Genomic DNA, 24,976 nt, shown 5'->3' on the forward strand with positions numbered 1-24,976 from the left:
TGATAATTCAATGAAATCGAGTCTCCAACCTAAAACCCACTGGTAGCGAAATCAGATAATTTAGGTGATAATTTTGATCACTCCAAGTTATGCCAATGGAATGATGGCACTTCACATCATTCATTTTCTTAGCCATTCCCGATAGGGTGGTCATTCAAGAGCTATTCATTTCAATCTTCTAAGAGAATATTATGCTGCAATATATTACACACATCCCTTCCACATTACGCAAATTTCTCTCATTCCATTCACATTCAGTGGCAGCATATCCGAAAAGCACCACAGAAATTAGAATGGACTGGATATCCAAACGTCCAGTCTACATTATACCAAATCTGATAAATTTTCGCATGCAAAATCAATTTTTGGAATGCCCAGCTCCATTGGCATGGCGGTGAACAATGGTGAATGCCAGGCTATACCAGTTTGAATATCGCACAAATAGAAAGTTATATGTAAATTTATGTGGTAAATACACACACATACATACATACAGAAAATGTCTGATGTCCACCAAATATATAATTTGCATTCTTTTACATTAGCGGAACCGTAATCGTCGCCCAAACTTTAGTTCGGTTATATTAATGTCCCGTTTTTTAAAGCAACACTAGGGCTGGTTTGGGATGGACCACGAAATTTTGAATTGCGGTCAGATGACGAGGACGACACCTGATCTGGCAGCCGCTCTCTCCAAACGAGCGGGAGGATCGTTCAGATATGACGAATTATAGCGCTACGATTCGAGAAAATTTTGTCCATTATCTACTAATAAAAAATTGCCGCCCCCAAATTAATATTATATATATAATTATTTCAATAAGAAGAATAAAGAAAATCTTGAAGTTCAAAAATGGAAACATTTATACAAATATTCTTATCTCAGAGTAAGGAAAAACAATACGATTATAAAAAAGATATGTTCTTACCTTTGTGTGGAGGAATGCTAAGCTTTTATTTACATTTTCTATTTTGTGAACCCTCATTTTTCCATGGTTAGGTTTTCCAAGTTTTTCCCCTGAGATTATTTCGAGTAACTTAAGCAATTTTTTGCCGTCTGCAAGGTCGGTGAAGAGGTCTTCGACCTCCATCCTTGCCTAATCAATAAAAATGAAATTACAGTATTAGAAAATAATTTTTAACTGATAAATTACTAATAAAAGAAAACCAATAATTAAAACTTGAAAAAACAAATTCAATGAAAAAACAGTCATTTAACAACATAGTCATTAATAAACTTAATTGCATGTATAATCTAAATCTGATGAAAGTATTGTGATGTTACATTTTTTTTTTTTCCTCTTGCAAAATCGCAATTGATTCTAAAATACCAGCGACGGGATGCATTTGACATGTAACGTTTAATCCTTTATTCACCGAAATATTTTGCCATAAATTTTTCAACTTGCACCAGTAATTAAGTTCTCTAGCAGAATAACCCCAGGAAATCCAAAAATTTTTTTTAATTAATCGAAATAGCTTAATTAATTTAATTAAATATTTTTAGTTTCTGCTTTTAGCTTATATTATAAACTTGGTATTTGGGTTACATTCTCCGTGTTCTCTTGAATATCATTAGGAGAAATAGTCATATTACGAAGATATAAGCCAGATTTCAATGGTATTTTTAAGTAACGCCGATAAATAAAGAGTCAAGCATCAATTGATTTCATTAAAGAAAAAAGTTGTAAAAATATATCAACATAGATAAAATTACTAGAAAAGAAGAAGAGAAACGTAAATAGTTATAGAAAACTATAAAATAATAAAGATATAAAGCACAATACAGCAGCTGTCGCTTATAATGATCACTTCTCGACTTGAGAATTTTGATAACATAAACCAATTGATAATAATAACCAAATTAGATAAAATAAAATAATATTTTTATCACATAAGGGAAAAGAATAAAAGCAATGATCTCAGGCCTATCTCTAATTTATTTCAAAAATTACAATTTAAAAAAATCCTTAATTGTTGCTTATCGACCATTATCTCTTAACTGTACATTTATTTATTATATCTTATTGGGTTTAAGAGAAATTGCTTCACAATGCTGCACACTGAATTCTAAGTTAACGAATGCTTCATTCATTTCCGCATTGATTTTGGAAGGTTTCCTTCATTTACATTCGTTCCGGTCGAAATCATCAATGTTTATTTTTAGGTCTTGCTCGCAAACAGCTTAAGATTTTTCAAAATTCTAGAAAGAAGAATTTGTGAAATGTTAAACTGAACTTTAAATGCTTTGTTGACTCATGTCAAGATAAACTGTCATACTTGGTCAGAATTTTAGTTTTGTCTTTAATACTTAAAACAGAATTTTTATTTTAAGAAAGCAATTTTGTATTCATAATTTAATCGAAGACCCGAGTGACTTATGCCTGTTCAAAGATTTCAATCCAGAATCTGGTAGCATAGCTTCTCCGTTTAGCCAGCAGACTGGTTCGACCTCTTCGGAAAATGCGTATCTAATGTGCGTCTCCAGATTAATTATTTAGTATTTGTAACTTCTGTGTAAAATATACTTGTGTCATCTGATTAATTATTACTCCAGACGAATAAACTCGTCATAATGCAAAATGTTGCACTTTTTCCATGACGAGTATACTTGTCAAAAACAGCTAATTGGTTAACCTATCCTAGCAGCTCATGTCCAGATTAAAGAATATGAACTTTATCCATGGAACCATGGGAAAAACGACTGCCAGATATTCCCTTATAAATAGAATAAAAAAATTCCATGAACGTCAATTGTAAACACTAGTTGAAAATGAAGGATTGGCTAACTATCTCTTTTCAAAACTGAGAGCATTAAATAATATAGTTATGACAGTAAACGAATATTTTTGTGTACATTTGAATATGTCGGCTCGGGACTAGAGGATTTTCAAAATATAAAACAATTGATAATATTAACTACAATTACACTAATCGGCGTACACTGTATTTCTATTTAATCTTTGCTAATTCGCATAGATTGTCTTCAAATTTGTTAAGAGATTCTTTTTGTATTCATATGTTTTCTCACTCTAAGACACTGGATGTAATAATTTGTGTTTTAGTAGGCTGAACATTTTTCTGGAGGCATCAATTTTAAATGGATAATGATTATATTCTTGTGTCTTATCTGATGTCTGAGAAAAAAAAATCATTATTAAATTGAGTTTAAATATGCTTCCAGGTATCGAGTGCGTGTGTGCTTCCAAAGTATCGAGCGCGTGAATGCTTCCACGTATCGAGTGTGCACATACTTACACGAATGGAGTGCATGTATACTTCCACGTATCGAGCGTGTATATGCTTCCACGTCAGGAGTATGCGTATACTTCCAAGAATGGAATGTACTTCCACGAATCGCGTGTGTGTATGCGTAAATGTATGGAGCGTGTGTATAGTTCCACAAATCGAGCACGTGTATACTTCCACGAATCGAATGTGTGTGTATCCTTCCATGAATCGAATGTGTGTGTATCCTTCCATGAATCGAATGTGTGTGCTTCAACAGATCGAGTGTGCGCATGCTTACACGGATCAAGTGTGCGTATGCTTCCACGTACCAAGCGTGCGTATGCTTCTAGCTTTAGAGCGCGCATATGCTTTTATGCAGCCACTATCGATATCCATCCACGTATCAAGTGCATGCATGCTTCATTGTATCGAGTATATATCTGTTTTCAAGTATACAATTGCGTATGTTTTCATGTATCAAGTATATGCAGCTCAATGCTTATCAATGGAGCATCAAATATTAAAACTTTCTAACTAATCAGCAAACCGAAAAAGAAAATCATGCTTTATATCACGCTGCAATGAAACTACCTGCGGCATTAATAAAACAAACTTTGGACAAAAATAAATTTATGAATTATAGACAAAAGCTCAACTGGAAATGTTTAGATGACTTCTACCAATTAGATGCTCAGCTCACACGTCATTAAATGATTTTCTTTTTTGGTAGACTGTAATGATAGTTGTGTAAGAAATAAAAATTATAAAGAATTTTTTTTTAATAAATGTAAGAAAAAAAATGGAATATTCACTGGAATCTAAATTGTCACAATTAATAACAATAACAGTAAAGAAATAAGTGTATTTAAAAGACCTTGAAACACATTGGAAAAAAATAGAAAAGTCAATGTTTTTATAACAATTATTATCTGCGTCGCGTTATCAAAGTATCATTGCTATCAGCTGACCTTTTGTAAGAACGAATTCATCCATTTGGTAAAAGTCTTCTTTTGAATGTGAAGGCGCTCCTCTTGCAGAGCTTTGATTCGGCCCGTTTCGAATTTAATGGCATCTTCCCGTTGAGACATCTCTCCAGAAATAGCTCCTCCTTCACATTACCCTGTGAAGAAGAAAAAACATCTCAATTATTGATCATAGAAAAAAACTAGATACGAGATACTCTTATTCAGGACCAATGAAAGGATGCTAGGTATGCAATTACATAATCACAGACTTATTCAAACAAAATCTATTTAAATAAAGATTTTTAATTAATAAATTAAAACTGTACAGAAAAAGAATAATATTTCCCAGTCATCTTCAGTAAATTATATTGCAAGCATAGATATCTGAAACACCAAGCTTCGCTAAGCGTTTTTTTTTTTTTTTTCCCTGATGTAAATTTCATTTGACGATAATAATAATCAGAGTTATGAATAACTAAACTATTAATCAAAAAAAAAAAAATGGTGAACACCAATACAGCATATATATGCTGAATTCAAAAGAGTATAAAACTCCTGCTTTCTTCATTTAAAGACATTAATATTAAAAACAAACAAAAATTCCTACTTAATATAAAATAAACAGTAAACTTATTTACAACAATTGTGACATTGCAAAAAAAAAAATATTAAAAAAACATGATAAGAGTCCTTAGTGAGCAATATTCAACAAGATCAGAAAAAGAAAAAAGAAATACAGGCTAACAAATTGCTAATGAACTCCAGATCATTTGCAATAAAATTCTTATGAATTGTTCTACTGATTTCAGTATTAAGAGACAAGCGTCAATGTTAATGATATGATACAGATATAAAAACTTGATAAACAAAACTATTCCAATTAAAAGAGATTATGCGCTTAGGAATTTTATTTCAATAGTTTTCGAATAATGAATACTGCATTCACTCCTGAAAATAATTAACTGAGGTGCGTTGACCGTTATTGAAAATTAAAAAGACTGTCCTAAAAAAGATCTCGTGTATTTTCTAAACAAACATTACCTAACCAAACTAAACCAAATCTGAAAATAATTAGTAGATGCACATAAAAAAAAAGCCTGTCCACCATAATATCTTTTCAGGCTCGACTCTCATTGATCTCATTAGAGCGTCCATCAAAAGAAGGGTTAGTTATTTAGTTTTTCCGTTCACAGTTTGGAAATCCGACAGACAACAAAGCAACTTGTGAAACAAAATGTGACCCATTTTCCTGCTACATAAAACACTTCCACGAAATAGCCACCGGTCTAACAAAGCCGCCAACAAATGGTTTGATGCACATGAGAGACTCATCCGTCTGTCCACTCCATTCTTCGGACGAAATGTTTGGCAGGTCACTGGAGGAATATTTAGCAGAGACATTAGAAAATCACGCTGCTTATCGGATTGGACCAGTTGTTGAACAAAAGAAGCTGTTAATGACAACTGTTCTTAAGCCTGTATGGTTGGCTGGTTAAGAGTATTTCATCTGCAACTGCGAGTAAGCTTGACAGTTTTCAAACAAAAACCAGTTCATCTGGCTAGAAGCATCTGAAGTCTAATGTCTACTCTTCAAAATTAAAAAAATATATATTGTAAAATATTTTACAATGTTAAAATGTAATACAATGTTTTACAATGTTAGTAGTAAAAAATAAATATTAATCTGCTTCCATTGTTAATTTCCCGTATACGAACATACAAGGAAAAAATATTGTAATAATAACAAAAAAATTAGAATTCGAGATTATGACGAATCACTACGGGTCAGACTTCTCAGACTGTTGCCTCCTCCCAAAAAATAGAATTCTGTTAACATAACTCAAAAGCGCTTCGGGCAAGATGAGTGAAATTTGGTATGCGATCCTCACACCGAATTTGTAGATATCTACCAATTTTTGGACGAAATCCATTCACAGGAAGTCTGTCAGTCTGCAGATAATAATATAAGTGAACATGATAATGGGAAAAAGTAAGAGTTAGATAAATATGTATACCAAATTTTATTTAACATTTAAAGTGTAGATTTCATTTACAATTTTGAACAAAATCCAGTAAGGGTTAACCATCAGAGTTCTCCACTTCCGAATACACGTAAAGACGATATTCAAAATTCCAACAACTAGGTACATGAAATTTGGTACACAGTTTTATCTTTTAAAGTGTAAATTCTCATAAAATTTTGAAACTAATCTGTGGAAGGATTGACTGTTTATCAGTTTGTGCTTCCACATGTATATAAACAGTACACAAAAACGCAACTGAAATCTCGATCTAGCTGAATACGATTTAATTTAACAATGAGATATGAGAACATCGAAACTGCAAAAAGAAGGTAGCAATCAAAGTTTAACTAGAGGTTACAGCTATATTATATATAAGAGAGAGAGGGGGGGTTGTTTGCTTTAAGCCCTGTATATCTGTTTAACCTTGAAAACAATGAGCATGCATTTCTGAAGGTTATTTAATTCTTACTGAATGATATTACAATTTGAAATTAATATTTTAATTTATAAATAAATCCTTCTTCTACATTATAAAACACTAGAGAAGAAAACTTGTAGGGGAGCAGCACTCTGAAATATTTATTTTTTAAAAACCATTCATTTTCAAATCCTAAGCATTTTTTAACGATTTTATTCTACACAGGGGTGACAGAGATGATTAATAAAAAGCTTTCAAACAGTTCTTTGTTAGGTCCGTATTCTTTTTTTTTTTTTTTTTTTTGGGGGGGGGGGGTTTGACGTTGATTCATTTTTTAAAAAATTGTGCTGATATATTTAATTCGAAACTTCTGTAATGTCCTATCTCCCATCTTTCATCTCATCACTGTTTTTTGGTGAAATCAATACAAACAAGTGCTTGCGCACCTATGGTCGTGTCTGAAGTAGGAAGTAGTAATGCTAATTTTACAATACAGTAATATTAATATAAAAAAATCTTATAACGTCCTTCCCCTCTATTTAATTTCAAAAAATTTATCGATTAACTCACGTTAAATTTAATAGTAATAATATAGTTATATAATTTATTCCTCTTTCCGTTTTTTTTTTTTTTTTTTGTAAAGTAACCGTTTGACCGTCTTTTATCGTGATCATAAATATTTTTTTTAAATTATTTTTACGTGGAGAAATTTATTTATTGCTGGGCGAATTTTTCAAAGCATTCGGATGGAAATAAATCAGTTATTATTATTATTATTAATTCACACAGATAAACACCGTTAAATGACATCTGCTTTAGCGCCATATGCAAATATTTATATATATAATTACAGTCGCCCACCTCTCCGGATATACGCCTGGTTGACAGCTCGTTACTGCAGGTAAATAACTTTTACAAATTTAGTTACCCAACTTTTCAGAACGGGATTTTAACAGGATTAAAAATTAAAAATCCTGTTATATTCAGTACAATTTAACAAAAGGGTAAAAAACTTCCTAAGACTCCGAACGAATACAAATTTTTATTTAAAATATTCACCATCTGTCTAGTCAGGAGGTATACAGATATTGAATTTTTTTTTATCTGTATTCATTTGGGATCTTAAGAAGGTTTTTTTTTTTTTGTTTTGTTTTTTCCCCCTTCTTTCTTTAACCCTTCCTGATGCCTTTTATAAAGCACACAGAGAAGCAGGGGAAATAGTGAAATAGAAATTTCAACACCCCAACATTTCCAACCCCCTTGAGCTAGATACGCTATTTACGTACTCTTCCGTGATTTTTACATTTCTAACAAAATCTAAACAAAATTATTCTAGCTATCCTGTTCACAAAGTGCCGTTGTTGTTGTTGTTACGTATGCACTTGTCATAGACAAGCCCTTTGACGAAGTCAGCGATTTAAGCCGAGTACATACTCAGTAGCTTCTGAGGGTAAAGGCCCCGGAGCGCCCGAGAGCAGAAGTCTGACTTTTAGCTCATATGAAAATGACACTCGCATAATCGCTTGCCCCTTTTTACGGGGGGTTCTTTCACACACCTCACAGAGAGAACACAGGGGAAAGAACAACTATGCCCAAACCGGGACTCGAACCCGGGCACAACCACCGATAGACCGATCTATCGATGGTTTAGTTTAGTTTAGTTATATTAACGTCCCGTTGTAAAGCAACACTAGGGCTATTTTGGGACGGACCTCGTCATTTTGAATCGCGGTCAGATGACGAGGACGACACCTGAGCTGGCATCCCCCCCCTCTCCACGCCACACCACACCAGCGGGAGGACATTTGGCATGACGGATTTAACGTGCAACAGACCCCCTTACACGACGATTCTTCGGTGGAATCGGGTCTCGAATTTGAAACCCTACGGTTCACAAGCCGAGACCTTACCACCAGGCCACCGCGGCCCCCCGATCTATCGGTGGTTGTGACCGGGGACGAAAAGATAACGGGGAAGAAACACTACCCTTAGGCCAGGACGCCGGTGTTCACAATGTAAGATGGACAAAGCATTATACGCATATATTATATAATTTTTGAACGGAGGGTGGTTTTGTGTTCTAGTGAACATAATCGGTGAAGAATAAATTTTCTCGAAGTCTTGTCATGAGAACCATTGCAACAGGTAGTCTTCCTATCGGAATCTACGTAATAGGCAATTATATTTTTTCCTATCATGCCTGAGAGCAAATTTTAAGTATTTAACCCCAAAGCAAGCTTAATAATTTCAACTATTATATGAAAAACTCGGTAAAAAACAGAAAAAAAATATAACCATGCGAAATTTAATTTTTTTTTTTGAAACATCATTAGATATGTTAAATCAGGCCACATAATACAGCGATAAAAAAATAACTTATTTTCAGCCTTAATCATTATGTCAAAGGTCGTAAAAACAGATCAATAGTTTATTTTACGATAATCATCAAAAATGACGAAATTTTATTTATAGCAAAAGGCGACGGACGCTCGCGTTTCATTAATTATTTAGTAGCTATCAATGATAGTCAATATCAAAAAATTCAACTTCCGCATTCTTACACGATGTTTGAAGAAAAATTAAGAACTGAAAACGAGCTCTGAAACAGCGAAATCTGGTTCTCGATCACATGCACTTGAAAATGTTGAACCAATTCCTTTAAGAGAGCTTTTCATCGCATTTTTTATTGATAAGATTCGGCTCAAGATTAAAAGGAAAATACCCAGTCAGTCAACTTGCTAGTTAAATGAACGAGAGAAATATCACAAAGGTCAACAGAATGATTTCCTTTTCAGTTGACTCAAGATTTCATTCGCTGACCGAATGAAAGAAATCAGTTACTGCAAATCAGAAATTGAGAAAGGTCACCCAATTCAAATTCAATGACAAATTATATTTAAAGTAAAAATATCTTAGTAACTTGATTTTATTTAATAATCATTTAACAGAATTGAGTTTATTTATCAATTTTTTTAAAAATCTGATGTACTTTTAAATTGTTCTATATTAGTTTTCCATTGCACAATAATAAATATCCAAGTGTTAAAAAAAACTTGGTTTTATTTTATAATTAATTAACGAAATTGAGTTTATTTATTAATAATTTAACATTTGATATATATTTAAATTGTTCCATATTAATTTTCCACTGTACAATATTCAATGTTCACGTTTAAAAAAAATGCTGTATTTTACAACGCGATTTTTACGAAGTAATGCAACACGTTGAATTTAATCTGCCATCAAATTTAATACAAAAATAATATATTCGTTTTCATTAAATTAGTTATAAAAAATTTACTATAGTATATTTTTACAGTCCTTCAAAAATTTCGTTCGTTCTTTCAGAAAGGGAAATAATCGTTTGCTGAAAAACAGAAAGGAAAAATTGCAGATTCCAATTAATTAAACAGATTAAATATATTTTCAATAAAGATTTTTTTTAATTTCTGCTTTTATTTTTTTAGCTGCCAAAAATGTAGCAACATTCTTAGTTACAAAAAATTCAAGATTCTTATTCAGATACATTATTACTATATTAGACCAAAAGTTATCAATATGTAAAATTAACTGCTGAATAATCTTTTCTTAATTTCTCTTGATTCGATTAAATAAAATGAAATAAAGAATTTAATTCTTAATTCATAGACGAATTCATTGAAAGCAAATCAAATAATGCCAGAAATCACCATTTAAATTTTAGAAACAAACAAATTTATTCCAATAAATTATATTTTAAACCTGAAAAGATGCGATGGCGTATTAGAATTCAATATCGAAAGAAAGAGGATACCAGAGAAAATAACTTTCAGTTTTATTTCCCTCTGTTTAATTCTTTTATATTATTATAAGCAAGAAAAATTTTAACTCCCATCAGAACAGTAACAGAAATGTAGAGAAAAGAATGTACTAGAATTCTACAAATAAAGTTATGTTTCTTTCCCATTCTCTTTCCAACGGATTTTTTTTTTTTTTTTTTTTTTTCTGTCTCCTGAATGAAATGAGACTTTGCTTTTTCACACTGAATAATAAGTATTTCTAAACGTTTAAAAGAAAAATCAGAAGAATGAAGGAGAGAAGGAAAAATATACGAAATAGAACAGACACTGAACTGACAGAAAGTTGACACTCATATTTCTTTCCTGCTGTTAGTAATTATAAGTTGCAACAGCATAGACATGGAAATGTATAATGTATATGCAAAAGAAAGAAGAGTTAAATGATGAGGTACCGTAGCTGAAAGCAGTTGAACAGAAGACTAGCCACTTTCAGAAGACATTCTTGGCGGGTGCGAGGGTCACGATGACCGATGAGCAAGAATGAGTCAAGGTGCTCTTTCACTCCAGACAGGTCTGGTGAAAGAGAGGATAATAAAATCAAAACCAGCGATTCTGGACCTGGGCCGTTCCACGCGGGTTGCAGATGTTCCTGCAAAATTTTCTTTTAAAATATCCTTAGAGAAATAACCTGTAGATATCTTAGTCGTCAGAGTACAATTTCGGCTTTGGATTAGAAGAAGGCTAAGATCTTATTAATTCATCTGAACTCATTGAATATGATAGTGGAGCAAACGTTTTCATGTTGCTAACCTTATTAGCACAAAATGCCGAACAATATTGTTACGATATTTTCACGATGCTGGCCGGCATTCAGAATGTCGAACATCGTGGAGATATCGGACAATATCTTACTAATAGGAAGATATGGAAAAGCCAGTTAAAACCAATCATTGTTAAATCTTGAAAGTAAATAAAATTTCTATTTTTACTTAAAATACACCTAAATTGGTTGCTATTTCAAAACATCTAATCTAATATCTGGTTCAAAATTATAAAGTGCGCTGTCTATAGAATTCGTAGATGTCTAAAAGGATAATTAAACTAACCAATTTAATGAAATCTGGCAACGTATTAATGCTGTAAAAATAATTAAACCATTCGCCAAATTCAGTTAGTTACTTTAAAGTATATGACATAATTTGAATATTAATTCAATGATCAGTGAAAGAGAGTGGGTGAAACATTTTAAGGACCTGCAAATTGATTTAATAATATCTGGTAATCTTATTAAATAAGATCTGGTGTCGCAGAAAGAACTAGCCTTTGCAACGCTCGAAAGGCCACATCGTTAATGTTAGAATTACTAAGTTTGATACAGTTAGAGAGAGGATGGAAATGTAAAAAGACAGATCAATTTTCTTAAATTTTAAATGGAACCTTAATGAATTTAAATGTATGATAAACATTGACGTTATTCCGCAATAGTTTTTGAAAATATTGCAGCACAAAAATAATTATTCTATCATTTCAAAATCTTAAAAACTAAAAACATGAATTTTTCATTAAATCCAGATTAATTTCATGCATTTTTTTTATTTTAATAATTTTTTTAAATAAATTTAAATTCAATTTCCCGTAATACTTTTTTGTGACGTCAACCATTATTATAATAGCATGTTTTATAAACATCCTATGAGTACAGGAGAAAATCAGGCATTAACTATCAGTCGAAATATCGGGTATCAGTAGCTGAGATTCGATATTACTATAAGTAGAAGCAGCATTATTTCCAAAACAAATCAAGTATTTTATCTATAGATGCTCCCTTATACAATTTCCTACGACAAAAGGACAAAGAAACAAACATTGATAGTTATAAAATAATACGCACTAAAATAAATTAAATTTTCTAGAACTTAATTCTTTCTCTCTCTCTCTCTCTCTCTCTCTCCCAGTCAATGTTAGTCAAGGTAAACGCAGACAATAACCATACTGCCTTTCTTTTCTTCACCTGCTCAATTTTCAACCGGAAATATCGTAAAAGTTAACGGCTATTCTGTCTAGCGTACTCTAAACCAGTTTCACAAGAGAAACAACAAAAACAACACAATTTCGTAGTAATGTTAACAAACGGTTATTCCTAAATCCCTCTCAAGTTCTTGCGTTTCCTATTTAATTTAGTTTCCTCTCCGACTCTCCCTTGCCACTCCAACTTTTTTCAACCGTTTCAAACCAGTTTTAATGCAAAAAAGTAGAGTGAAAGAACAGAGTAGTTGTTCTAGGATCAGAATAAGAGTCGTTCGAACCAAATATAAATAGTTCTGTTTTTTACGACTGGGTGTGCGTCATGGTTGTTTGTCTTTTCTTCGGAATTTAAGAAAACAAAATAACGATTTCGAAAAAAAAAGTAAAAATCACTGAAAGGCAAAACAGGACGTAAATAAATTTTATTTATTCAAAGAAGAACAAGATTATAAAAAAATTAAAGCAGATTCAAACTTTCAGTTTGAAATACCTCAATAATAATTTTTTTTATATTTGATTCGTTTATCTTCTTTTTAAAATTTACTACTTTCATACCAGTAATAACTAGCAAGCGCACACATATAAAATGTATTTAATACCATCGCAACGCGCGCGGATATAAAAGCAATTATTAAAGGAATGAAAAGTATTATTATAAAAATATAATTAAAAACAATGAACAGTAAATATTTTACAGCTACAATTTTATAATGTTGCTGTTTTGTTGTCACAGAAAAGTCCGCTGACGATTTTAAGCCGAGAGAGCGTCTCTTGTTTTTCAGTAAAACCATCTAGGGCCAAGAGTACGTCTTAGCTACTCATGCGTTATGGGGCGGACTTCATTTATGCATTTCATTCACTCATACACAGATCGTAATTCAGACCCGAATCAGAGAACGATCACCTCTGATCCAGTACCCCCAGTGGTATTGTCACGACTTGCAGGACTTTGTGGCCACGACAGATTTATACGTGCGCCAGCCACCACACACACGATGAGTTTTCGACCGGCGCGGTTCGAACTCACAATCCAAGGGATGCGAATCCAACACCCTTAACAACCAGGCTATCCTGGCCTATTTTATAGGTTTTATAAATATTACTAAAAAGGCCTTAGAATGCTTAAAGAATTTTTTTTAATATAAAAATGTGTTATAGTAAATAATTTTCACTTACAGTTTTACAATTATTTTATAGCATTTTTAAAAAACTTTTAATAAAAATAGTTAGTCTGTTAGTTAGAATTAATTATTTTTAAATATTGAAAAATTGTTTTTAAATATAAATACAATTTCGATTTGAATTCAAATAGCTCAGTTTTAAAACTTCAAACAAAATGTTATATAATTTTTTAAAATTTCAAAATATTCCTGTCGACTTCATTTTTAATTTTGTCTTTGCTTTTTCCTTACTACCTTATATAAATTTCTTTCGAAGAAAACAATGTATAATGTTAATAAGTGTTCCAATTGATTGTTAATTTTTTAGAATTATTTTTATGCACATGCATTGAATTTTCATAAGAATTTTATGCTTTCCTAAACTAAAATTGACTTTTAAATATTAAAAAATAAATAAATAAATATAAATAAAAATAAAATGCATACCCTGTATTTTTTTTTAATGCTTAACCGAAATTTTTATTAACAATTTTGTTTCATTTTCTCAAGAATTAAGACACCTGGAACATTTGAAAAATATTTAAATCTAATTAAAATAACATTTTGTGAAAAGTCATTAAAATTCATTATTTTTTCTGTAAGCTCTTCAAGTTTACATTTTATGGAACAATACATTTCATAAAGCTATTTTAGTTGAATATAAACATATATTTTGTAGATGAAACAATGAAAATACAATTTCATATTTCCGTTCATTTTTACTTATTTCAAAGTCCACTGTACCCTTAATATATGTTCGTTAATAATTCTGCCCATTATTAACGAACATTTACTATCTAAGAAATAGCTATATACCACATTAGATAACTCTACTAACAACAGTCTGTCCTGCCGAGCGTTTTGAAAGATGCTATCACCATACATTCACAATTTATAAATACTACGCATGCCTATAAATAGGTTCACCTTAAAAATGTGTATGTAGGGACTAATCGCAGTAAAGGGATCTAATGCAGAATTTTTTTTAAAAAAATGAAATAAAAGCAATGAAAACTCAGATTCGAGATAAAAAGCAAAACAAGACAATTACAGAAGAGTCAGTTAATATGACAGCGCAGTCTATGACAAACATAACTTTTTATGCCATCTAACATCAAGAATGGAACCAACTCACGTTCACGTGATACACAAATAAAATGCGCCGATACGAGGTTGTTTTTTTTTTATTTATTTATCACCCATTTTGCCAGGAGGAGAAAGGAAATGACACTACAGCTCAGCAAAACAATGTATAATTAGAAATCAGAGATGGCATTCGCAATTACGTTTGTCATGTGATTGTGACATCACTGCAATTCTACATTCTATATCAGCAGGACGAACGGCATCATAATGTATTAAAAATTTAAATTTCACACTTCAGCTTTGATAACAAAAGCAACAGTTATCTCATATTATAATGAAAAATGCAAATAAAATATAAGAATATTCCATTATTCTTCTAGAACATTTCATTATTCTTCTAGAATATTTTATTCTTCTTCTACTATTTTCAGTATCAATGAATGATATTTTTCAAAGCCTAGTATATTCGATATGTTCTCCTAAAAATAATTGTTGAAGAGCAACATTGACATTTTTCACTAGGCACTGATTTATTTTCATTTCTCATATAGCTAATCAAAACTTAAATTAATTAATAGTAAAACTCCTGTTGTAAAAAATTCCATAATTTTTTTGGCCTTTGTTTCTCTCTTTTCCAAAGTAACGAATTCAACGATCATATGGTGATGTCTAAAATTACATTGCGAAGATGAAATAACTTTACAAAAAATAATAATAATAAAGCGGAAACTACAAAGCCATCGTCTACTTTTGAACAGCTCATGATTGACGTGAAAATACTCAAATCATCACGTCACACACAAGTAAAAATCTGAACAAGTGACGGAATACTTCTAAGACATAAGAAGTGTTATCACAATTCACAAAGTGATAATAATTTTTTTCTTCCTTCTTTTTTCGGCATTTTTTAATCTTTTCAAGACGGCTGCACATACGAAATTGACAGTCACCGATAGCGAAAATAACAAAGCAAAAAAGCAGAGCAACTAAAAGGGAAAATATTTAACTAGAAGATAAGAAAGTTACATCAGCAAGCATCAGTGGTTAAGGTAAAATCAGTGTCATTCGGCAAGAGAGCACGAGGAAAAAATATTCATTAGTGAAGATGCCAACGATCTTCTGGAACTGATTTCATATGGTTCATTAATTCTTTGAGTAAACTTTGAGATCTTCATTAGTTCAAGTGGAATTAAGAGATAAGAAAACAAAAGAGGATATCTTAGAGATTATACACAGATACAGTGTAACTTTGCTTAAATGTCTTCATCTTTAATGTTTTGTTTTTGTTTATTTATTTAGTTGATTGTCGTAAGAACTATTATTTGGGCACACTGCGCCAAAGAAGGTAAGTTACGAAAAGTAGTAAGTAGACATCATAAAAACAGTTGGAAAGTATTTGATGGAGGAAAGAAAAGCGTTTAAAGGGTTTTTATAACGAAGAGGTAAGACTGAAAAAGAAGCAATTTAGTCGAAAAAATAACTTTAATCTGCGAAGAAAGAAAAACTGAAGCACTCGGAAAGGTAAACATGAAGATGTCAAGAAATCAATGTGGCTAGTATTGTAAGTTAGATAGCATTAAAGTCATACTTGATGAAATTTAAAATGCGGGTAATGAATTACGAAACTCTTTTATAGGTTGCATATCTACAGTGAGGATAAATAGGAGCTCACCAAGTAGAAGACAGCAAGTTTTTTCCGCTTCTACTTATTTGTTTAGACTTTTACACTTTGGACAGATTTTAAGCATCGGGATAGTCAAGAAAATCTTGTTTGACTAAGATTTACAGCAAATTCAAGTCGGAATTTTGTCCCGTTGTTGGTTCCACCCCCAATGGGACTCATTTAACCCCAAAATTCCATTCTGTTGGTTCCACCCCATCATATGTCTAAATAGTAATCTTCAGCCAGCAAAAAAATTCAATAAGCTTCTACTCCTTCTGCTTTTCTTATCAGAAATTCTATAATTCTAAATCAGATTTTATTCACTGGAAACAACTAAATGCAATGCAAACTACGACCAGAATTAAACCTCGTTATCATTTACTGCTATTCTTTCGCCCATATTAAGTCTAGATGATAATTAATGAACTGTTCGTTTAAGGATCCCGAAACTAGCAAATTTCGACAATTATATTTCACTGGGGTTAAAAAAAAGAGCAGTAATTACGTCTTTCGCCGTGAATAATCCGAACTCATCCTTTGCTGAATGTTGACTTATCTTTTCAACCAGACCCTCGGGGGAGGGGGGGGGGCACCTAGAAATGAGGATGAGATGCTTCCGGCTAGGGATTGCAATACCGGTATACCGAATACCGGTATTTTGAGCCATTTGTACAATTTTGTAATACCGGTATTCACAAGTTTAAATACCGGTTTTTCGGTATTTACAAGAAATTTTTTAAATTGTCTCCACTTTATGTTCAGGGATCGCCAACATAGCAAAATAGCATACGTTTTCGTTTTTATGTCTCCCTAACGGGCGAAATTAATTAGCTAATTAATGGCTTAATTAATTGCTTAAATCTAAATTAGCGAAACATGGATTATCCCTGAAAGAAGAAATTGTATCCATAATGACTGATGGAGCAGCAGTTATGAAAAAAGTTGTAAAGTTGATTGGTGCAAATCAGCAATTGTGCTATGCTCATGGAAGTGAGTTAGGAGTAATAGATGTATTATAGCAAAAAAAATAAAGAACAGAAGAATCCAAATACTGTGGATATAGAAATTTCGGATTCCGACTTTGAAGAGAGTAAGAGTGAGATTGACAATGAATATAATGACAATGTAATTGTTGAATAAGATATTGCTAATGAGGATGAAATATTAACCCATCAAGAATTGCTTCCTATAATTTATAAAGTTCGAAAAATTGTTAAGATATTTAAACTCACCCCTGTATAAGATGACATATTACTAAAATACATACTAACTGAAAATAAAACAGAATATATGTTAATATTAGATTTTAAAACACGTTGGAATCGTTTACTCCTAACAGCACACATCACTATCTGAAGATTATATATTACATTGAAAAATTGCATAGTAGAAAGGCATATCGAAATAGAAAATGTCTTATGGTATTTACATAATTATAATGATTTTAAAAATGAAAATGAAAAACAAGAAAAGAAAATAACTAATTCAAATCTGATTAAGTTTATAGTAAATTTTCTTAAAATTTTTTGGCCACAAACCTATCCACATTAAAAGAATTCGGTTCAGTTATCGAAGATTATGATGACACTAATGTCGATAGTGAAAAGGAATTGTCTCTTGAACAAAAATTAGAATTAGCGATAAATAAGAAAATTTCAACGAAACAAAATACAATACAGAAATCAGCTATATCCAAAACCATCTGACGAGAAATCGATTTATTTGAAGATGAGGGATTTAGAGGTAAATACTTGGAAAAAATAAATCGCGCATTGCTAACAGTACCACTAACTATCGTAGATGCCGAAAGAGCGTTTTCGACAGCTAGTAATTTTTGCACAAAATTACTTTTCAGTACAACTGATGCATTATGTATTTTTAAGATCACATTTCAAAAATTTGTATTAGTACCACAGACTGAATAGTGATATTTAGAATTTTTTTGTGATTTAAATAAATAAGTTGTTCCTTTACTTTTTTGTCATTCTTTATATACTGTTAAAATTTATAAGTTACTAATTATTTTTTGTAATTATTTACCTAAAACCCTTACCCTTTTGTAAATTATTTACCCTTTCTAATAAAACTGGCAAATAAAACAAAGAAACACCTGTGTTTTCTTTCTTTTTCTAAAATTTCTAATACCGGTATTAAGATCTAAAAAATACCGAATACCGGTATTGAAATTTTGGTCCGGTATTGCAATCCCTAGCCAGGATAATAAAATTGGAATTTTGGAGGGTGAATGTTCGGACATTCCTTTGTCACATTCTTTGTTTTGTGCAAAAATTACTAGCTGTCGAAAACGCTCTTTCGGCATCTACGATAGTTAGTGGTACTGTTAGCAATGCGCGGTATACTTTTTCGAAGTATTTACCGGTCTTTTTCTAAAATTTTTAATACCGGTATTAAAACCGGTATCCCGGTATTAAGATCTAAAAAATACCGAATACCGGTATTGAAATTTTGGTCCGGTATTGCAATCCCTACTTCCGGCATGGTGGTTGGATCTCGCCACCCTGGAGGGTACACAAATAGGTGGGGGATCTGGCTCCTCCCATCGATGACAGGACGTACTTCCTTCGGGGAGGGTTGTACCGTGGCCGGTGATGGCCCTTAGGACTCAACCACAGTTCCCGCCAGTGTTGCTGTTGGGGCGGTCCGGTCATTTAGCCTTATGAGTTAAATCCGTGTGCCTTCGTTGCGGGTCGGAGAGTCAGTTGGTTGACTATCCTTTCAACCATCCTCTCATCCCTTATTAGATTAAATAAACGCCTCTTGACATATGCACAAAGACGCTAAGAGTTTCTGAATCCGAGAATGAACAATAAGTAGTTCCCCAGGATTTACATTTTCTACTGATCTGCACCACGATTTATCTAATTCCTTAAAAGATATTAAACAGAAGTAATATTGAATTCGATTAAAGTAACATATGAATGCTTTAGACAGATACTTAATTTCTAAGGAAAAGAAAAATGGAGTGGAATTTAGAACTCGAGATTTTAAGAACCCGTCCACGGCCTCATTGTAATTAATTTGAATTTTAATAGAATTTATAAATTTTTATAGATAAAAAAATTAATTAATACCAACACAGAACATTTCTTTGTTAACAGCATTTTAATTAAATAGAAAAATAACTCAGGAGAACTATACAGACGTGAATTGGACACAGTTATGCAATTAGGAATCAACTACATTTTTCTTCCAATGTTTCATTGTTCTAAACAGTACCATAGAGTCAGCAATCTGTTGCGTAAAAAATGAATTGGTTTCACAAATTGTACAGCAGACTAGTTTTGATACACACAATTAATTGGGACACAATGCAGCATAATCTTTTACGAAAACGCTTGTAATTCAAACGGTGCGCATTGAAGTTGGAGCCTGATTGCGTAACTATATCCAATTAAAAGTTGTTGATTTAGGTTAATGTAAAAAAACTAAGAGAGAGAGAGGGAGAGAGATTCGACCATGGTATCAAAAGAAATATTTTTGCAAGGGAGTTAAAGTAAATAGACTACAAGAAAATGAAGATAATAGTTATAGGTTATGCAATTAAGAAAAAACTCATTCAAAAGAAATTAATATAGTTCAGATTTACAGCAGCAGTTTAAAAACTAACACGACTTTTCTCAATTAAAGGATGGTTATCAAACATGTGACCCAAGAAGACATTTGGCTCTTTTTTAGAACTAGAAACTATAAGACCGTCTGAAAAAGCTTAATGGTCTTTGGCGAAAGTGAAGAATTCGGAAAAACTTGGCTGAAATATCTCCTGGATAGTTAATATTTGAGTTACTTTAATTCATTGCATAAAACCTTAAGAACTTAATGTAAGACTTTGAGATACCATAGTGAATTGAAGATACGGAAGTTGATTATGGAATACCACGTAAGTTGAAAATACGGAACATTTACAAGTTCTTTAGTCTCGGTGTGGCTTACCCATCCTCATTTCTCAACGAAATTTTTGAAAATTTACCATTAAGCCATTGGGGTTCTACGAGAAGAGTAAATTTCGTGTAAATATTGAGTTCCATTACATAAAATACATATTATTTGGCCTAGGAATATTCTATTCAAATAAATACAGATTCGTATTTAAAATTATTTAACTATGTATGCTTCTTCATTTAGATATCCATTGAAGAGTTAATGTCAATGCACTTTTCTCTGAATAAGACTATTAAAAGAGACCTTTTGAAAACCTGGATAATTATGCCAAAGACCATTGCAAGTTTGTTGCAGAAGTTGTATACAATAAGACTTAAAAAGTTAATTTCAAAAGTTTGACCAACATTGAGGCAGCATAAAAGATTGTGAAAAGAATTTAGCATAAATTGTCTCAAAGCAGAATAATTTGACGAGAGATACTGACTTTCAATTATTTTTATTTACTCGCTTTCAGGTTTGTCTGTTTGTTCCGTGTAAATTTTGCAATCATTTTTAAATTAGCTTTACGGTGAACTAGAGATTTGAAAGTATAAATGTCGTGGCTGGTTCGTGAGTGCTTTGAAAAAAATTAGGCAAATAGAAAACTTAACAGATTTATTTCAGATTCGTTCGAGTTACTCTGCTTAGTAACTCCTTCTCCTCCAAGAGCCAACACTCGAATGACATCACTCGTTGAATTACACTCGCGCTAGTTGCCTAGCGCCATCTATGAACGTTTATTTTCTTAACGCTTCAAAATCCAATCACTACAATAAACATAGTTTAGAACTGGATGACAATGCAATATTAACTCGCTTTGTCTATCTGTCTGTACATATGTATGTCCGGAAAAAAAATTTGAGAATGGCACTCTGCCACGTTGTTAGCTCATTGGGAATTTAATTTATAATTGACTGTATTTCATACATATAAGACTAAAAATCAGAAAATAATTATTTAGTTTAAAAAAATCTAATATGCAACGTCTTTAAAATGAACTAAAAGATGGTAAATAAATTCTCTTAGCAACGCAAATTCACCTAAAAAATTCCGATTTTGAATTTTAAATATTCACAACACAAATTTTAAGGACGATATGTATGGCACTAGGATTTTATATATCTTAGTCCGTTTTAAAAACATGATATATTTTTTTATAATGTCTTACTCTGTTAAGTTATTTTTTTATTATAATGTCTTACATTTATAAGTCTAATTTTGAAGCTTAAAGAGAATAATTTGGGAGGGGGATATTCTCGTTTTGAATGTGTTTAAAAAAATGAGGTTGACACGAGCCAGCTTTCTCCTCTTTAAACTTCCATATCATACCAATGAGCAACTAAAACATACCTAGCCCAGTATGCTTTTCCAAGCACGCACACACTTTTCGTCGATTATTTCTATCAAAATAATCGACGAGAAGTGTCGATAATCGACAAAATTTGATCGAAATCTAGAGTTTTAATGTTAAAACCTCAAACTTAATTCATTTGTAGAGTTATTGCATTTTTGAGTCATCATGCATCATGTTATAATTCTAAAAAGAATCTCAAAAGTTGTTGGGCCAGCATAATCAAAATGGGTGTTTGCGCCATTAAACTCTATTAAATCAATCAATCATTCGAAAACAATTTAAGTTCGATACTCAAAGTTCTTAAAAAATTCATCACAATCTAAAAATTGATTTTTTTTTTTTTTTATGATAACAATATTTTATATAGTCATATAACAAGAAAGCAAAAACGGGGCATTTCAATGACGCCAGTTAAAATACAAGGTGAAAAATCAATCTTGATGTTTTTACCTTTTGTCGTAACTATAAAACAAAAGAAATCTGTTATATCTGATTTCTTATTCATTTACCCCATTCAAAATATGGTAATTTTATTTTCGCTTTCAATCTTTACCTTACAATCACCGACTGCTTCTTATTATAAGTAGAAAAGAATATTATACTAACATAAAAGTCTTTCTAACTCTGGTTATTATATAAAATCATTTCTCGATCGGTCCATAAAAATATACCAATCTTAACATTTTTTGAATATTTAGTTCAAAAAATGCAAGCAAATTTGGAAAAAAAAAAAATCTTTTTGGTAAAAATATTATTTATACCATGATTTTTTTTCTCTTCTGAATGACATTCAAAACATACTCTAAGATTTAAAAAAAAAAAAAAAAAAACACACACACAATTATGTCAGAAAACACAAATAGAGAATAATAATTACACTAGCAAAATATAAAACTTTTATTTCCTTATACCTTGAACATTTCATTTGATTATAAAAGTTTTTAAAAATTTCTCGAGGTTATGACAAGCATATCCATTAAACAAACAAAAAGTTCGAAAGAGAAAAAGAATATTAGGTGAATGAACAGAAAAAATTAGGCCAAGCAACTTTTAAAGAAAAATAATTGTAACCTATTTTAAAAGTCTTCCCTTCAGTTCTCATCTAAATGTCCACAAGCCCTTCATCATAAATATTCGAATTTTGAGTGATGACTGTCGGTGCCATTGCTTAAAAGATGGAACCAATTAAGGTCCTTAATTTCAGTTGTTACATCATAGGACACTCTACCCTATAATTTCACTTTTCTTGCTTATATACCCAGCTGGTGATTTTATGATATATGCATAGTCAAACCTCTGATCTATACCTCCGGGCGACAAACTGACACTAATTTTCCACAAGTGTCAAAGTTTGAGGGTTGATTAATGAGAACAAGAGCTATTAAAAAAAGATCAGCACAAACAAAAGAGGTACGTGTAAGGATTGAAGATGAGGATCCCCCCCAAAAAAAATTAAAATCTAGAACAGGGTCAAAATTCCCGAATGGGAAAAATTTATTCTTCTGAATTTCTAACAAGAAGTATTCAGTTAGCACTCTCAATTTTAAAAAGATGACAAGAATGAAGTCACTTCACATGACACAACAGTAACATGGTAAACATAATTGTGCATGCCATCAAACATTTAACTGCATATGGTATTACCGTGATGTCGTAACGATATGGTAAGAACAATAAGTGCAAAATGCTATTAGATTCTATCAAGCTGACGCAGATTATACGATATATATTATTTGAGAATGAATTCGCTTCAATAGAAAAATAATCTTGCCAGATATTGGATCTTAAAGAATCGACAACAATTTTAGAATTATTCAGAATTAGGCAGAATTTTCGAATGATTATAAATTTAAGCAGTTATAGATTAAGAAAGATGTAAAATATAATTTGTTACAAATAATGAACCGGAAAACTTTAATTCATTTATGCCCGAGAAAAATTAATTTCTCTTACTAATATATGTAATTACTGGTATTATTCAGGTTGTTGCAGTTTAAATATATCAAAGAAATAATAACTTTCTGTTTTATAATTTATTTATTTTATTTTGCATTTCGAAATACAGTATCCCCCCCCCCCCTGCACAACCAAAAAGAACTGCAAAGGATTAAAAAACGAAAGAAATGATGCAGAAGATTCAAAAAACAAATATAAAAAATTTTCTTCTATACATTTTCTATATATCAGTGTACACTATGAACGAGAAATCGCATCAAAGAGAACTATTTAAGCTTTCATTAATATAGAAGAAGGGAAACACACACACACAAAAGATCACAGATGTGAAAAACGAAAACATAACCGTTACAAATTCTGCAAAAATTTCAAATTGCATTCGTGTTAAAAAAATTTTAAACTGCAAAGACGTTTATTAAACCTCATCCGTATTATTTTGAGAGGATTTATGAGCCGTAAATCCTCTCAACAATAAAAATCTTTCTTTATAATTTCAAATCTTTATAATTTCAAAAACAATAAAAAAATTAACATTTTATCAGCGAAAACAAAGAATTAATACAACCAAAATACAAAACAATCGTTTCATCTTACGAAAATGAATTACGAATAGATGACCGTCACTATTTAATAAAAAAATGCTTTATTAAAAAATCGTTTTCACGATTGAAAAAACAAATTAAGGAATGTTAAAGTAACAAACAAAACTACACAAAATAAGAATGATACTGAATTAACAACAAATAATAACAGTGAATCATTAAAAAAAAATATTTTATTAAAAATTCGTTTTCAGGATTAAGGAACAAATTACAGAACGTACAAGTGATAAAATCTAATAAGCCAGTAGATAACGACAACACTAGAACACCATGTTAGTCAAATTCGATAGAAATCAATGATTTATTTTTTCCACCATTCAAGCGCTAAGAAAAATGTCATCTCACCCTGAAGTATTACCCACCGCACAAATCTCTCAAAGTGAACAATAGTGCGTCTAGCTGTAGAGGTAAAAAAACAGAATTAACGAACAATAGTAAGGAGTACAAGCAGACAGAACAACACGAAATATAAAAACCCTTACGTAGGTGCGTGTTTATCGTCCATATAACTTCCATATCATACTTATATTATGCTTTTATCGATAAAAAAAATGAACTACAACAACTTAGTAATGATCATAAAACGAGAAAAAGAAACGTTCTATTATTTAATTAAAGAAAAAGAACTTATCCATAAACAATGAAACATTTAGGTGAATTATTGTAATTTTATTTTATAAAGTAATTATTTTTCTATTTGTTTTACATTACAGCTGACTTAATTGAGCAGTTTGGGTAGGCTTTATCTTTCTTATATTAAAGTTAATAATAAAA

At 31.4% G+C, this 24,976-nt stretch overlaps 1 protein-coding gene across 5 annotated transcripts in view; it reads right to left on the bottom strand.

Moving 5' to 3' along the window:
- Positions 1 to 24,976, bottom strand: part of LOC129983937 (spectrin alpha chain-like) — a 179,704-nt gene that overhangs the window by 53,242 nt on the left and 101,486 nt on the right. For all 5 annotated transcript variants that reach the window (XM_056093665.1, XM_056093664.1, XM_056093662.1 and 2 more), the window contains 2 exons: positions 4,200 to 4,351; positions 930 to 1,097 (listed from right to left, as the gene is read on the bottom strand). In XM_056093665.1, coding sequence (XP_055949640.1) covers positions 930 to 1,097; positions 4,200 to 4,319 — 288 coding nt within the window. In that variant the 5' untranslated portion in view covers positions 4,320 to 4,351. The remainder of the gene's footprint in view (positions 1 to 929; positions 1,098 to 4,199; positions 4,352 to 24,976) is intronic.

Source organism: Argiope bruennichi, chromosome 9 (assembly GCF_947563725.1).
Source record: "Argiope bruennichi chromosome 9, qqArgBrue1.1, whole genome shotgun sequence".
Classification (NCBI taxonomy): Eukaryota; Metazoa; Arthropoda; class Arachnida; order Araneae; family Araneidae; genus Argiope; species Argiope bruennichi.